We start from the raw sequence: 18195 nt of genomic DNA on the forward strand, positions 1-18195 counted from the left end.
TTTCCCTTCTCCCATGAAAAATACCTCCATGGAAAGATCCTCTCGCCTACCCTCCTCCTCCACCAGAAAGATCTCTCCTGGAAACGTCTGTATACTTCCCAATAACCAATACTATTCGTAAACAACGGGCAAAGCTCATAACTTGCAGCCCTTCCCCCGGAGAGTGTGGGAGGTTAAGTCATCCTCAAAGACATAGTTATTAGATTTTCCGACTATGCTGAAAAAATGGCTATCTCAAAATTTTGATCGGGTGACTTTGGGGAGAAAATGAGCGTGGAAGGGGAACCGGCTGCCCTTCAATACTTTTTTGTCACTTAAAAAGGGCACTAGAACTTTTGATTTCCGATCAAATAAACCCTTCCCCGATCTTCTAAAGTGACTGGTTAGATAATGATCACCCCTGGGGGAAACAAACACGAAAAAAAAAAACACGCATCCGTGATCTTTCTTCTGGCAAAAATGAAAAATTTCACATTTTTGTGCATGGGAGCTTGAAACCTCTATAGCAGGGTTCTCTGGTATGCTGAATCTGATGGTTTGATTTTCATTAAGATCACTTGATATTTTGGGGAAGTTTTCTTGGGCTCTTAACCTTTGACGGGTACAAAAATTGATGAGTCTTACGCATTTTGAATAAGCATCAGAATTAGATTCTTTTGATGTACTGCATCTATTGTTATCAAGACCCTGTTTCTTGGAGTTTGGTTACTATTAAGCTACATCGCTCATTACTTACAGTTCGTTACCATGAATTGTTTGATAAAAAACAAAAAAAAATTTTTAAACACGAAAAACGGTTTTTAATTTTCTAACAAGCATTTAAATAAAAAAAAATTAATTATGAAAAAAATCTCCTAATTTTTGGCTCCCCACACGGTTTTAATTTATAAACGTAACAAAAAAAAAAAAATAAATAAAGCAAAAAAAAAAAAACAACTTAAATTAAAATAAAAAAAAAAAAAAAAAAAAAATAAAAATAAAAAAAAGAAAAAAAAAAATAAAAAAAAAAATAAATAATGAAAAAAATCACAAATTAATTAAAAACTTCCATGCACTGAATGTCTTTCAACTGGCCTCCTCTCAGTATATAAATGGAAATATATTAAATAAACACTTCCATGTACTGAATGTCTATATTGATTCTACTCGCCTTCTCCCAGTATATAAATTGAAATCTATCAAAAATGAAGAATATATTTATACTTAGACCAAAACAATAAAAGGTCAACTAACCCCCCGGTCCATAAACCTTAATTAAATTTCACAAGTTCATCAACCATTTTATGAATTATAAATTGAATGGATTAGTTTTGTTGCAAGCTTAGCTGCAGTTCGTTTACTTTTCTCATCATTTAACCCATTCTGACCTTTGTTCGCAAGGTCATCTTTCGTTTCAGAAATATTATTAAAATCAGTATTGGTTGAATATCTTGCCTGCATTTTAATTAAACTATTATAAATTGAATTGATCCCACATTCCCCTTCATCTCTATTGATACTAGTACCCCCATATATTATCTTTTTTATTTCTATAATTTCCCTGAAGCTTTGTAAAAGTCCTACAGACGTATCTACTATTTTTGTTTGATCAAATAAAATACTGTGATGAGGAAAATTATAAAGATGTTCTGCAACCGCTGACTCAAACGTTTCTGGTGTTTTGTTTTGTTTTAGAGCGTAATCTATTGCATTCTTGTGTTGTTCTAGCCTATTTTCTAAAGTTTGTTGCGTTCTACCCACATACAATTTTCCACAAGAACATGGAATTTTGTATACTCCCTTTTGCAAATTTCTCGGTATCTTGTCTTTCCCTTTATTTAACAACGAGCTTATATTATGTCCTGATTTAAAAGCTGTATTTATATTATGTTTTTTTAATTCTCTTCTTAATTTTTGTGATAAAATTGGTAAAAAAGGCAAAGTTATGTAATTTGTTTCTTGATTTGACCCATCTTCTTCTAATATTTTTGGCTCCGTCAACTTTTTTTTCCTCTTTTCAATTATTTGAGAAATCATTTTTTCCGGATAGCCATTACCCATTAGAATATCCTTAATAAAAATTAGTTAATTTGTCCCAGGTCCTGGGGTGATTAATTTAAGCAAAAAGGAGTTAACCAAAGAACAAAAGGAAATCCTTGAAAGAGGTATAAAATTTGGACTAAATCCTAAAAATGTACCGATAGAGGAAATTATTTCAAAGATTGAAACAGGGATTCATAAGTTTCCAAAAGATATAAATAATGTAGATGAATTAAGACTAAGGGTAGTAAATATTTTAACAGATTTTGGTAGTTATAAAGAAAAAGTTAAGAACAAATATATTAAAATTTTAAAAGATTTAAAAAAAAGATGATTCTCTAATAATAACGAAAGCGGATAAGAGCAATACAGTAGTAATACTAGAAAAAGATGATTATGACAGTAAAATAGAAACAATTCTAAGTGATACTTCAACATATAAAAAATCAACTCGGACCCAACTAAATTGTATGCTAAAAGATTAAGAAAAGATTTTGAAGACCTTCAAACAAATGGAAGTATCACACCCCAGATGTATCACAAGTTCTTTCCAAGGGGATCAGTTAGCCCTAGAATATATGGTTTGCCAAAAATACATAAAACAGGCATCCCCTTAAGACCTATTGTTTCAACAACCAATTCACCAACGGTAAAAATAGAGAACTGGGCAGCAATGACACTTAAACCATTATTATATCTCCAAAATTCGTATATAAGAAACTCGAAATTTTTAAAAGACAAACTTATAAGTGTAGAAATATCAGAAGAATCTAGATTGTTCAGTTTCGATATAAAATCCATTTATACGTATATTCCTTTTGATAAATCGTTTAGTATTTTATCCAAAAAACTTGAGGAACGAAAAAATGAGAGAGAAGAATTACCTTCGGGAATTGAACTGGAAACTATATTAAATTTAGTCAAAATAACTAGCAGATATACTAACTATTTCAGGTTTAGAGATAATTTTTACCATCAAATTAGGGGTTTAGCAATGGGAGGGCCTTTAAGTCCGTTGTTAGCAAATATTTATGTAGAGTATGTTGAAAATTTAGCTATAGAAACATATTTTTTAAAACCTAAATTTTGGGGCAGATATATGGATGATATTTCAATTATTTGGAATTACGGGGAATCAGAAATTGAAGGTTTCTTGGAACATTTAAATAATTTGGGAGGAGAGTTAATTTTTACAATTGAAAAGGAAACAGAGAATAAGTTACCGTTTCTAGATATTTTGATCCATAGAAATAATAATGAACTAGCATTTTCAATTTACCGTAAACCGACTAGTAACAACCGTTATTTGTCTTTCACATCAAATCACCCGATCCAAGTAAAAAGGGGTGTGGTTATTTCTTTAGTGGATAGGGTATTAAAATTAGCATCACCAGGATACATAAGAAATGAACTAATTTTTATTAAGGATATTCTAATGGGTAATGGCTATCCGGAAAAAATGATTTCTCAAATAATTGAAAAGAGGAAAAAAAAGTTGACGGAGCCAAAAATATTAGAAGAAGATGGGTCAAATCAAGAAACAAATTACATAACTTTGCCTTTTGTACCAATTTTATCAAAAAAATTAAGAAGAGAATTAAAAAAACATAATATAAATACAGCATTTAAATCAGGACATAATATAGGCTAGTTGTTAAATAAAGGGAAAGACAAGACAACGATAAATTTGCAAAAGGGAGTATACAAAATTCCATGTTCTTGTGGAAAATTTTATGTGGGTAGAACGCAACAAATTATAGAAAATAGGATAGAACAACACAAGAATGCAATAGATTACGCTCTAAAACAAAACAACACACCAGAAACGTTTGAGTCAGCGGTTGCAGAACATCTTTATAATTTTCCTCATCACAGTATTTTATTTGATCAAAAAAAAATAGTAGATACGTCTGTAGGACTTTTACAAAGCTTCAGGGAAATTATAGAAATAAAAAAGAGAATATATGGGGGTACTAGCATCAATAGAGATAAAGGGGAATTTGGGATCAATTCAATTTATAATAGTTTAATTAAAATGCAGGCAAGATATTCAACCAATACTGATTTTAATAATATTTCTGAAACGAAAGATGACCTTGCGAACAAAGGTCAGAGTGGGTTAAATGATGAGAAAAGTAAACGAACTGCAGCTAAGCTTGCAACAAAACGAATCCATTCAATTTATAATTCATAAAATGGTTGATGAACTTGTGAAATTTAATTAAGGGTTATGGACCGGGGGTTAGTTGACCTTTTATTGTTTTGGTCTAAGTATAAATATATTCTTCATTTTTGATAGATTTCAATTTATATACTGGGAGGAGGCGAGTAGAATCAATATATACATTCAGTACATGGAAGTGTTTATTTAATATATTTCAATTTATATACTGAGAGGAGGCCAGTTGAAAGACATTCAGTGCATGGAAGTGTTTAATTAATATGTGATTTTTGTTCTTATTTATTTTTATTTTTATTTATTTTTTTCTTTTTTTTATATTTTCGTTTTTTTTATTTTTTTTTGTATTTTAATTTATGTTGTTTTTTTTTTTTTTGCTTTATTTATTTATTTTTTTTTTTCCGTTTATAAAGGCTACCGGATTTGGGGCCGAAATATTAGGATCTTTTTTGAATAATTAATTTTTTTGTAGTTCACTGCTTGTTAGAAAATTAAAACCCGTTTTTCGTGTTTAAAAATTTTTTTTTGTTTTTAATGGAAAAGCAGTGTGGTCTAAGAAATTATGAACTGTTTGATTGTAGTTATTATGTAAACTGATTTAGGTTTATTTGTTTTCATTATTACTTGTAGCTCGTGTTGTAGACGTTAGATTTTTATAACGGTTTGCTTAACGTTATATTTAAATAATATATCTTATTATAGTCACTAATATTTTTTTGTTGTTATTATCTCTTGTAGCTCGTATTCTAAGCGATACATTTTTATTATGCTTTATAAAGTTTTGTATCCAGCTATTATTTGTTATTATATTTATTGTAGTTATTGACCCAAATTTATTCGTTATTTTTATCTTTTGTAGCTCGTATTCTAAGCGTCCTTTTTTTTTTTTTTTTTTTTTTTTTTTTTTTTTATCAATAACTGTTATAGTTTGTTATGATTTTCCAACATTCTGTATATGATAGTAAAACTTTAAATTATAAATATTATGGTTTTATTATAAATATTGATTTCATTATAAAAAATACTTTATTATATATATTATATGAATTATCAATATTGCCTTTTTAAAACTGTAAAGTATGTGCTATTTAAGAGTAAGCCTGCTCTTAGATTATCTTGTATAACTAAAAATCCGCAATTAATCAATTAGACAACGCAACCAATCAATTAGAAGAAAATCTTTCAGATTAGTTAGATATTTCTTATCAGTATTGGAGCACTAAACCCTGACTCTTGTTAGGGTATTAGAATAGTTGTCGAAGCTTGGTTGATTTTAGGAGAAAATAACAGTTCTTCCTAGAAAACTAAACAAAAAGTAGTAAGTCTAGCCTTGACAAGTGTGTTAGAACATCTAGAAAAAAAAGCTATCATATCTAAAAAAATTAGTATTTTTTTATTACTATAGAAAGTAAAGTTATACCCAATAAAACAAAAAAAAAACTCGAAAAGGTTTTCAATCAATCTAGTTCTTTCCAACTCTTTAATTATTATTTTAAATCAAATCCCTTTTACAGGGCAAAGAGCGTCTTAGACTTTTCCTATAAGATGACAATGATACCCCCAGGATTGCCCATTATGTATCCCTAGTAACGGTTCTTAAGAACTCGAAGGGACAAAATGACAGGTAATTATGAGAAACGAATACTAATCATACTCTGCAATATTTCTCAATCATTTTCTATCCATTTTTCTATCTTTCTATCCATTTTCTGCAAAAAGCTGTATGTTTAAATAGCATCTTAGCTCCCATAATTAGTGCAAGTATTCCCCAAAGATAGGCGAGCGTCCAGCGGGTTTGAACCCTTACACAAATTTGAAGAATTTCCAGATCCTGTTGTACAACATATTTTGCTGCTTCCACGCAATTAATCTCTTCAATTTTGTAAAGTTTGTCTCCTCATAAAATATGATGTGTGCCCTTGTGGGCAAATATATCCCTTAACAAAAAATACACATGTGTCAAACAGTTCGTGGTAACGAACTGTAAGTAAGGAGCGACCCGGCTCAATGGTAACCGAAACTCTAGAAAACGGGTTTTTGATACCAATAGATATATCAAAAGAATCAGATTTCAATGCTGATTTCAAATATATAACTTTCATCAAGTTTAGTGCTACCCATCAAAAGTTACGCGCCTGAGAAAATCTGGCTGATTTTCAAAAAAAGGGGGAAAGACCCCCTAAAAGTTATAGAACCTTAATGAAAATCACACCATCATATTCAGCGTATCAGAGAACCCTACTGTAGAGGTTTCAAGCTCCTATCTAAAAAATTGTGGAATTTTTCATTTTTTGCCATAATAAAGATAACGGATGGGTGTTTATTTGTTTGTTTTTTTTTTTTTTTTTTTTTTTTTTTTTTTCCCTCAGGGGTGATCGTATCGACCCAGTGGTCCTAGAATATCGTGAGAGGGCTCATTGGAACGGAAATTAAAAGTTCTAGTGCCCTTTTTAAGTGACCAAAAAAAATGGAGGGCAACTAGGCCCCTTCCCACGCTCATGTTTCTCCCAAAGTCACCCGATCAAAATTTTGAGATAGCCATTTTGTTCAGCATGGTCGAAAATATGATAAAAATGTCTTTTAGGATGACTTGATCCCCCAAAGTCCCCAGGGGGAGGGCTGAAAGTTATGAACTTTACTCAATGTTAACATATAGTATTGGTTATTGGGAAGTATACAGACTTTTTCAGAGGAGATTTTTTCTGGTAGGTGGGGGAAGGAGAGGGTCGGGGGCTATATGGAAGGATCTTTCCATGAAGGAAGTTTTCATGGGGGAAGGGACATTGCATGGACGGGCCCGCCGGATTTCCCAGCATTATTAAAGAAAAAGATCAGGAATTAAATAAAAAAAAAACAAGTTTTTCAACTGATCAACTGACTGTGATTAAGAGGTCATTTTTAAAGAACTGGAAAAAAAAATTCGAACTATATTTTAAATAGCAGGGTATTGACTAGGGGGCGAACCCCCTAATATACGTGTTAAAAATTTATGAATATAGAAGTTCGTTACGTAAGTTAATTCTAAGTTACGTATATTTATTACTAATAAAAACGTTCGTAAATAAAATTAAACAAGTTTCGAGAAAGCCATATAACCAAATAATATGAAATTTTGTTTTAATAATTCATGTACGGTGAGCCAAAATCAAAATCTGCATCAATTCAAAAACGTTCAAAAATTAAATAAAAAAACAAGTTTTTTTAACTGAAAGTAAGGAGCGACATTAAAACTTAAAACGAACAGAAATTATTCCGTATATGAAAGGGGCTGTCCCCTCCTCAACGCCTCGCTCTTTACGCTAAAGTTTGACTCTGTCTCACAACTTTATTTTTTAAAACAATAAAAAACTTTAGCGTAAAGAGCGAGGCGTTGAGGAGGGGACAGCCCCTTTCATATACGGAATAATTTCTGTTCGTTTTAAGTTTTAATGTCGCTCCTTACTTTCAGTTTAAAAAACTTGTTTTTTTATTTAATCTACACAAAGAGGCAGTTTTACTTTTATGGATATGATTCAATACTCACTACAAATCAAATGGCCTCTTAGCCTCCTAGCCTCCTCTTAGCCTCCTTTTAAATGAATAGGAGTTCAGCTTCTGAGCGATAAAAAACTTATTTGATATAATTGGTAAGTGCTCGTATTGCCTAGGCAATCACGTGAGGTTATACAGCGGGTATCTAAACCCAGTATTCCTCAAGAGCACCTGATCACCATAAGAGATCATACCCTGTTTTGTCTCACGGCTGGGGGATCAGATTGAAACTTTCAGGAAAGTTTTGTTTTGGACGGGATTAAGGGGACTTAGGGTGAGGGGATGCTTTGTGTTTTGGGGAAGGGGGTAAAAACTTTCTTTAGTTATTACCAAAGAGGATGCGCTAAGGTTTGTTCTTTTTTTTTCATGTCAGTTGTCGGATAGACTATCTGGCATTACAAAGAAGGGGATAGAAAGAACCCTGTCTTATAAGGTGCAGTCGTTTATTATAAATGGCAAATATTAGTAATAAGGATCCTTCATTTTTGGAGATAACCTGAACAAGACGAATAGCTTTACAACTCAAGCCTTGTAAGCCCGTGGCTACCAACCGATACAGATTGTCTTTTCGACAGTATTTTGTGTCTCATTTTAATAAGTAAGTGACAAGGAAGAGTGATTATTTAAATTATATTGTGTCTCATTTAATTCTTGTTATTTGACATAATAAATTCGTATCGTATCGTATCGAATAGCACTAATAACGCTCAAGCAGAAATTGTTGTATTTTTCTTATTCATCTTCGTATTGAAGCGATACTCGATTACAGGTTCTTAGCAGCTATTGAATAAGAAGAAGATAAAGCCGAGGTATTTTCTAGTCGTCTTAAATCTACTAGTAAGAAGGTTAATAAGGATATATACACTGAGGCATTAATGGGGGGGGGGATTTTGAAAAATACTTATTGTCTGTATTCTGCTTGAAAAATATCTTTTTGGTATTTTCATTGAAAAAATTCAAAAAATTGCCCATTGTCCCCTAAGCTTTAAGAAATATATCTGACCCTCCCCTCTAACTTTTCATGAATTGATACCACTGCTTATACGTAAATCAAAACAAGGCGAAATCTGATCTGGAAGCTTCAAGCTATAGAATCCTTAAGACAATTATTAGACCAAGTAAGACAGGGCTTTAAAGATTTTAAACAGTGAGTCTTTAAAAAGCTGAATGGTCATTGAGAACAACACTATTAATAAAAAAAAAGATGCAGAAAATATAGTGTAAGATAAGCGCTGATAATTTCAAACACCCAGCGGAAGTACCGCTTCACATATTATCCAACAGTTCGTGGTAACGAACTGTAAGTAAGGAGCGACCCGGCTCAATGGTAACCGAAACTCTAAAAAACGGGATTTTGATACCAATAGATACATCAAAAGAATCAGATTTTAATTCTGATTTCAAATATATAAGTTTCATTAAGTTTAATCTTACCCATCAAAAGTTACGTGCCTGAGAAAATTTGGCTGATTTTCGAAAAAAGGGGAAATACCCCCTAAAAGTAATAGAACCTTAATGAAAATCACACCATCATATTCAGCGTATCAGAGAATCCTACTGTAGAGGTGTTCAAGCTCCTATCTACAAAAATGTGGAATTTTCCATTTTTTGCCAGAAGAAAGATCACGGATGCGGGGTTTGTTGTTGGGGTGTTTTTTTTTTTTTTTTTTTTCCCCAGGGGTGATTTTATCGACCCAGTGGTTCTAGAATAGCCTAGGAGGGCTCATTCGAGCGGAATTCAAAAATTTTAGTGCTCTTTTTAAGGGACAAATAACATGGAGAACAACTGGGCTCCCTCCCAAGCTCATTTTTTCCCAAAGTACTCTGATCAGAATTTCTAGATTGCCATTTTGTTCAGAAGAGTCGAAAAGATCATAAAAATATCTTTTAGGATGACTTGATCCCCCAAAGTCCCCAGGGGGAGGGCTGAAAGTTATGAACTTTACTCAATGTTAACATATAGTATTGGTTATTGGGAAGTATACAGACTTTTTCAGAGGAGATTTTTTCTGGTCGGGGGGGGACGGAGAGGGGCGGGGGCTATAGGGAAGGACAGTGCTAGGAAGGGGGCGCCGGATTTCCCAGCATTATTAAAGAAAAAGATCAGGAATTAAATAAAAAAAACAAGTTTTTCAACTGATCAACTGATTGTGATTAAGAGGTCATTTTTAAAGAACTAGAAAAAAAATTCGAACTATAGTTTAAAGAGCAGGGTATTGACTAGGGGGCGAACCCCCTAATATACGTGTTAAAAATTTATGAATATAGAAGTTCGTTATGTAAGTTAATTCTAAGTTACGTATATTTATTACTAATAAAAACGTTCGTAAATAAAATTAAACAAGTTTCGAAAAAGCCATTTAACCAAATATAATATGCAAATTTTGTTTTAATTATTCATGTACGGTGAGCCAAAATCAAAACCTGCATTAATTCAAAAACGTTCAAAAATTAAATAAAAAAAACAAGTTTTTTTAACTGAAAGTAAGGAACGACGTTAAAACTTAAAACGAACAGAAATTATTCCGTATATGAAGGGGCTGTCCCCCTCCTCAACGCCTCGCTCTTTACGCTAAAGTTTGACTTTCTCACAACTCTATTTTTTTAAACAATAAAAAAACTTTAGCGTAAAGAGCAAGGCCTTGAGGAGGGGGACAGCCCCCTTCATATACGGAATAATTTCTGTTCGTTTTAAGTTTTAACGTCGTTCCTTACTTTCAGTTAAAAAAACTTGTTTTTTTTATTTAATTTAGTTCAAGGCCCACGGCAAGAAGCTTATTGTATAAAGTATTTCATGGTTCTCAGTGTAATCTTTAGGAAGACATAAGTTTTCATAAGTTTTAAATTTGGTAAGAAGAGGTCGTAGGAAAGGAGTTTAAAGAAATATAGGAACGTCATGGGAGTCAGTAAATATAGAAAATGCTTTTATCACATTGGGGCGAAGGACGAGCGTGTGCAGTTGTGTTGTCCTTTGCAGCTTGGTGTTGCCCTTTGGAGCTGTAAGTAGTTGTATTTATAAAGGTCTACAAAAGAAGTAGGCCTATGTCCAATCTCCCCTTTGAAAAAAAAATAGAACTGTTTTGACACTCCTGGTCATTGGTGAACAATTCTGGATAATCAGTTTATATACTATATACTGAAATCAGCCGAAGCTTTGTAACATAGGTCCATAGCCTCTGACGTAAGTCTTTATGATCATTGGTGAAATTATGATAACAGCTAATGAGGTCTATTTGTCTGTGTTGCACAAAGAAATTACACAACACAATTAAAAACATGCATTCGCTTGGGTTCCTATTTATATTTTTTTACGAAGGAAGGTTCAACTAATTTGTTATTTCCGAAAACTCTGATGAGGAGGCCATATAAAGCAAAAGGGTTACAAGTATATTAAAAGTTAATGAGTGTTTGCTAATGAAGAATTTGCTGTCGGTGGGGCTCAAATTCACAACGACTTAGTGATATCTTCCTTGTTCTTATGAATTTCAAAGTATAATGGTCAATATCAGTGATGCACACAGAGAGGAGGCGGCCTCAAGGCCCAGACTCCCCCAGAATCCTATTTTTTCCGAATTTTCGGGTACTTTTTATTCAAACTATCCAATAGATTTTTTATTCCCTTCCCCGAAAAGAAAAATTTTGCACATGTGTCTCATCTTTTTTTTTATTCTGGGTTCAGTCTTTAGGTTTACTTTAACCTGTAGCATGCGTATTAATGGCACAATTCAGTAGCTTTACAAACATTGCCAATCAATACAGAAAGATCGTTAACTATTAAAAGTTCATAACTGCAAAAATGTTAAATAACGTAAATGATTATGGATGGCCGAGCTAAGATAGTCCTTAACCTTTGCGTAGTTATTAGTAATAATTAAAAAAAAGGAAGCATATAAAAAAGCATTAAGCCCTTAAAATACTTTTCTGTAAGAAGCAAATGAACGGAAAGCATAGAGACATCACTTACAGCGTGCAAATTGGCCGTTCCCCATTGATCAAAAGGTCTCTTCCTAATTGGAGCATGATGGTCAGCATACCTGTCCCATGACCCATGTAAATCATAGGTCATTACATTGATAAAATCAAGCGCTTTCCCTAACCGTGGAACATCATAACCTTCGTTAACACGGAAAATAGCTGGAGAAACGGCAGCGGAGAGAAGCAGTCCTTTGGGCTTAAATTCTTCCGACATCTCTTCGCAGAGTCGGGCGAAATTTTCTTTGTCAGCGTATGTACCTTGACGGTCAGTTGCTCCTATGTTAGAAAAGTTTCCGAAATCAGTAAAAATTTTGTCTATTAGAATTGCAAATTAACAAACTGAAATTAAAATCAGGCAGGTACAGTAAAGAAAATAATTTGAAAGATTAAGAATAATAAAAATAATACCAATAAAAATAATAAAAAAAAAATTGAAAAGGAATTGCCCCAAAATTCAGAAAAAATAAGATCTCAGAAGAAGCAAGTTTCAAGCCTCACTTGCCTCCTTGCGTACGTGACTGATTGGAACTAACCTTAATACCATGCATATCACAGGGTAGTTAAGGGCTTATCTATAAAGTCAAGGAAAAATTAGATTTGAGGTGAAGAGGTTGTGTTGTTAGAAGAGGTTAGGGTTGGTAAGAAAATCCCAAAAACAGATTAACACTATTGATGGTCAAACACTGAGATTAGTTATTAATTTCAATTCAAAAGAGTAAAAGAAAAAACAACTGTCCTGTACCCCCGGTTTTAAAAATGCGCTTTAATTCCATCGGTGTGTTTCCATGGCGTTTGGCAAAAAGGGCCCAAGTCTACTTTTTTCTGGAAAAGAATTAAGCAAATGGTTTATAAGGGCTCAAAGATATCTATCGATTGGTCAACTGAAAATGGGCTTATCTTCAATTCTGACCAAGTAATAAATTGTTTCAAAAGGGCGTAACAGAGAGTGTAAATCTCTTATTTTCTAAGTAATAAGCAATTAGCAATTTGGACATTTCCAGCGAATTCCGATCAAAAAGTTCACTTGAAATCAATCTTTAAAGTTTCGAGTTTATTAAATTCTGATTTCTGAGTAATACTTTTTCATTGTGCCTTTTTATTTTCATTTTGCTCTCCTGTAACATTAGGAAAAGTGGACTTAGGCCCTTTTTGTAGAACGCCAAGGATTTTTGTAACAAATCTTCACAAGTTAATCTGATTATTTCTTCAGTGTTAAGTCATAAAGGGAAGCCAAATAAACCAGCATTCTTGTACATCTTGCTATACCCATTCGTTGTTGTTATGCCAAATTTTGAGCCAATAAAACCAGCACAAAACCTGATTGGTTCTTTTGTACGAAGTTTTAAGCCAGTAAAATGAGAAATTTTTTTGACGTTATAATATTTCTGAGGTAAAGCTCTGTGTCCAACCACAGCAAAGTGATGGACTTACTTACAAAGGAGTACAAACGAAAGCAATGTTTGGGGTAAAGGGATTTAAGGTCAAATGAAAATATCTTCTAGCCTCTGTTTTGAAGAAATTCTTTCACTATTAGATGGTTTGTATACCCATTCGTTGCTGCTATGCCAAATTTTGAGCCAATAAAACCAGCACAAAACCTGATTGGTTCTTTTGTACGAAGTTTTAAGCCAGTAAAATGAGAAATTTTATTGACGTTATAATATTTCTGAAATTAAGCTCTGTGTCCAACCACAGCAAAATGATGGACTTGCTTACAAAGGAGTACAAACGAAAGCAATGTTTGGGGTAAAGGGATTTAAGGCCAAATGAAAATATCTTGTAGCCTCTGTTTTGAAGAAACTATTTCGCTATTGGATGGTTTGTTTCGTAAATTTTGAGCTTAAGGAGGGAGGGATAACTATGAAAACAAACAGAATAAAGGCCCAAAAATTGATTCTAAACACCTAAGGCACACAGGGACCGTTTTGCTTTCAGCTTCCTAATTCAGTTCACAGGAAATTTACTATAACATTTTACAGTTGCTGTTTCCTTTGAAACAAATTCATGAAAATAGGAAACTAGAGGAAAAGCTGATGGGAATATAGAATTCACAATTTACAAAATATTTTGGTAGGAGATACGTAATCTTGAATCGTAAAAGCTTCTATTTTCCTGGAATGTACATAAAGTTTTTCTGGACAAGTATGGAGTGCAATGATGCCCAGAGGCGTAGCTCCAGCATTTTTATTGGGGGGGGAAGAGTGGTCCATATTTGGATAGTTAAGGGGCATGGGCTATATAATAGTTTTTGCGCTTGAAATTATTTGGGGGGGGGGCAACAGCCCCCCCCCTTCCCACCCCCTAAACAACGCCCCTGATGACAACTGAATAAATATAGAACAAACCTGAGAAAACTGATTAATTATCTACATAATTATTTCGAGTTGCAAAGTCTAATATTAAAACTAAGTGTCTCATTGTCAGTCATTTTCAGGGAAAGAAGATAAAAATAAATATAGCAATGCAGTAATCTCAATGATCCATTTTATTCTTATTCGCTAAACACAATAATATGGCACAGTTTGACATTTTTTGATCCTTCAAATCTGTTATATTTAATAATGTTCTTTCTTCCTGCTTATCTCATATCTAGTCACACTTAATGAAACCAGTTCGTTTGCAAAACCGTGTAAACTGTGGGAACAAATCTAAAAAAGCACGATGAGGGCTATTCTAGTGTATAGAGTTTAGTTATTACATTTTTAAAATCATTTAAATGAGGTATGCAATTTTAAATTTATAACTCATGTCCTCTGGCTAAAATTGTAAGTCTAATTCTTTTTTTTGTGGGGGAGGGGGATAAAAATTATAATCTTGATGTGAAATTCCATAGGACTACAGCCCTAAACCTCTTGTGCATTATATACCACTAGGTAGGGTACATACCACAGTGGTATAGGCACATACCACAGTGGTATAGGCACACACAACTAGACAGGGTACCAGAGCCAAGAATTTTAAAAAGGCCTCTGGGCTAAAGAAAACAATGTTGTTTTTTGTTTTTGGAAATATAGGGCTAGGGGTCAAGTTCAGGCAGTACATCGCATAACTCACTCTCTCTTAAGCTAATTCTAAAAAATAATGTAAAGCTAATTTTTCGAGTAAGACAACAAATTTCCACCGCCTCCGAAGGAGGTACCCCTAGCTACACCCATTGTCAAGGCCCCTGGTCTTACTCTGAATGGCTACTTCTTATCTAGGTAAGGGAACCATGATAAGTGCAGCTATCGCCCTAACCAATTTGTAGATCTTGTTCTACGGCATAAAATTTCAAAATCAGAAAGCATTATGTTGTCACAAAATAGACTTAAATACTGGTATCTTGGGTCCACATCTCTTTCATTGGCCGACTTAGAAAATAAGATGTATTAACGCTCTTCAAGTCCTATTTACTTCAATTTTGTAAATAGAAAGACATCGGGAAAATTGAAAATTTTTCTAGGAACAAAAATAAGATTTTTCTTGCATTAGGTGGACAAAAGGGTCATCAAGCCGTATGAGTTAAAAAGTCAGTAACATGAAATACAGAAAAGAACAATTCTGTTTGAGAAAAAGCCATTGTTCTTACAAAGCGTACATTTCTAAAGCGTTTAAAACCCTATTCTTTTCTTAGTCGCTATATCTACTATTAGACAACTCATGAAGAAAGAAGGAGGAATAAAATATAAAAGCTTTGGAATAAGAATGTATCTTTAAATAAAACTGTTTGCGATTAATAGGATATGAAACTAAAAAGAAATCCTTTACGCCCAGGGCCATATCCAGGATTTTTTTTCGGTGAGGGAGGGGGGAAAGGATTTTTTTTTTGGGGGGGGGGGTCTACAAAAAAATTACTTTAAAAAGCATAAAAAATGTTGTTATATACATCTTTGTTACGTTTTTACGAGTCGGACAAACAGTTCAGGAGGGGTCCAAACCCCCTAACCCCCTGGATACGACCTTGTTTACGCCATAAATATACTATAGAACACTGTAACCAACACTATATAACTAAAATTTTTACTTCGATTAGTTAGTAAACAAAAGATGATTTTCAATTATTTTTTACTAGCTGATTTCTGACAGCATGAATTATTTTTTTCGGAGAAAACAATTTTGCAACAATAGTCATCCTAATGGCACGATCATGCAAAGACGAAGGATTTATTCTTCGGGAGCTAATAAAAATTCATTGGGTAATATAAACATAGTGTTTAGGAGTTCTGGAGAATTAACGATATCAGGGGAGAGCCCAGGCCCCGAGTTGCTCTCGTGCGTATGTCCTCTGGCGCGAGCTGTATTTTTTTAATTTTTTTATTTTAGTTTGCTACTTACGATAGTCCGAAATTTATTCAATAGGTCACAGAGAGCACTATCAGCTTAAATTAAAATGCAAATAAAAGGAGAGAGTAAACATAAAAGGAACCAAACATAATTAAAATGCAAATAAAAGTAAAATATAAATATAAGTAAAAATAAAAATATAAAATAAGTGTAAGTATAGTAAAAATATAAATATAAGTAAAAATAATAAAAGGAATAAATATAAATATAAGTAAAAATATAAAAAATAAATATGAAAAAAAAAAACAAAAAAAAAAAAAATAAAAAAAAATAAATGTAAGTAAAAATATAAATATATATAAACAAAAGTAAAAACATAAAATAAAATATGCAAATAAATTTTAAATTAAATTAAAATGCAAATAAAAGGAGAGAGTAAACATAAAAGGAAGCAAAGATAAAAGGATAACATTTCCTTGCGTTAAAAAAACATAAGGGTACCATGTCAGTAAAAGCGTTAAAAGCAAAATATTCGAATACTTTTATTGAAAGGTTTATTGGAAGTTCGGCAATATTCGATGCATTTATTATAATTTATTGACCCGCTATTTCGATTCCTCTTTAAATGAGCCTCCTCTTTAGCCTCCTCTTTAAATGATTCCTCTTTAAATACACTAAATAGGGATTATATAATTGTATTTTGATGGAGTAAATTCAGTTTTGGAACATCCACCAACTATTCCTAAAACTAATTACCTGGATATTCCCAATCAAGGTCAAAGCCGTCAAAGCCATGTTTATCAATAAACTCCAAGACTGAGTCAATGAATCTTCGACGATTTTCCTTAGTCGACGCCATCTTTGAATACTTCTTGCCTCCCTCATTCCATCCTCCAACGGCAATCATTACCTTTAAATTCGGGTTAAATCTTCGAAGGCGAAGAACTGATTTGTATCCACCTAAGAGAAGAAAATTAGGCAACTCAGCTAATTGTTAACTAACAATTCTTAGTGGCGGCAATTAAAAAATTGTAGGAGGGGGCGGGATTTTTTTTTCAATTTTACAATTGAAAGAGAGATTGAGAGAGAGAGAGATTGAGAAAGAGAGAGAGAGAGAGAGAGAGAGAGAGAGAGAGAGAGAGAGAGAGAGAGAGAAAGAGAGAGAGAGAGAGAGAGAAGAGAGAGAGAGAGAGAAAGAGAGAGAGAGAGAAGAGAGAGAGAGAGAAAGAGAGAGAAAGAAAGAGAGAGAGAGAGAGAAAGATAAAAAACAACTAATTTCACCCTTAAATCAGCAAGGATTTCCCTTTTCGTCACTACTGATCAAAATTAGAAGTAAGTTTGTATATGATGTTTATGTGGTTTTTATGTTTGTTTCTATTTCCAAAGGACAGCCATTATACATAGTCAAGCATTTAAATGTTTAAAAAAGCTTATCATTAGTAAAACATTACAAAATTATTCATTGGAATCACAAGAGAATAGTTAAAATAATGTGTGGTAAATGTATATTTTATAAAATGTATAAAAAAAAATATATAAGACAATATGTTTAAAATCTTGAGCTTGACAATATCAGCCTGGTGCTTTAGTTTGATTAAATAAAAAAAGTTTTTTTTTAACAGAAAGTAAGGAGCGACATTAAAACTTAAAACGAACAGAAATTATTCTGCATATGAAAGTGGCTGTCCCTTCCTCAACGCCTCGCTCTTTACGCCAAAGTTCTTTATTGTTTTAAGAAATAAAGTTGTGAGACAGAGTCAAACTTTAGCGTAAAGAGCGAGGCGTTGAGGAGGGGACAGCCCCTTTCATATACGGAATAATTTCTGCTCGTTTTAAGTTTTAATGTCGCTCCTTACTTTCTAGTTCAAAAAAACTTGTTTTTTTATTGAATTTTTGAACGTTTTGAATTAGTTCAGCTTTGATTTTGGCTCACCGTATGTGAATAGTTAAAACGAAATTTGCACATTAATTTTACTTTTTTTTTGGCTAAATGGCTAGTTAATACCTCGCTCTTTACGATAAAGTTCAAATTTTGTTCCAATTCTTTAAGAATGACTTTTTAATCACAAAGGCCGTTAATTAGAATAAATAGCTCTGATAAAAGTACAAAAAAAACTTTAGCGTAAAGAGCGAGGTAATGACTAGGGGGACGAACCCAATCATATACGTAATAATTCCTGTTCGTTATAAATTTTTATTTTGTTCTTTACTTTTAGTTGAAAAATTGT

General features: G+C 32.8%; 1 protein-coding gene across 1 annotated transcript in view; it reads right to left on the reverse strand.

Annotated features, from left to right (window-relative positions):
• Nucleotides 1-18195, reverse strand: part of Cht10 (Chitinase 10) — a 141333-nt gene that overhangs the window by 109849 nt on the left and 13289 nt on the right. The window contains exons 4-5 of the mRNA XM_089091125.1: nt 16724-16927; nt 11694-11980 (exon numbers count right to left, since the gene is read on the reverse strand). Coding sequence (XP_088947251.1) covers nt 11694-11980; nt 16724-16927 — 491 coding nt within the window. The remainder of the gene's footprint in view (nt 1-11693; nt 11981-16723; nt 16928-18195) is intronic.

This window comes from Artemia sp. Qi Xiang Cuo, chromosome 6 (assembly GCF_049724085.1).
Source record: "Artemia sp. Qi Xiang Cuo chromosome 6, ASM4972408v1, whole genome shotgun sequence".
NCBI classification, from domain to species: Eukaryota; Metazoa; Arthropoda; class Branchiopoda; order Anostraca; family Artemiidae; genus Artemia; species Artemia sp. Qi Xiang Cuo.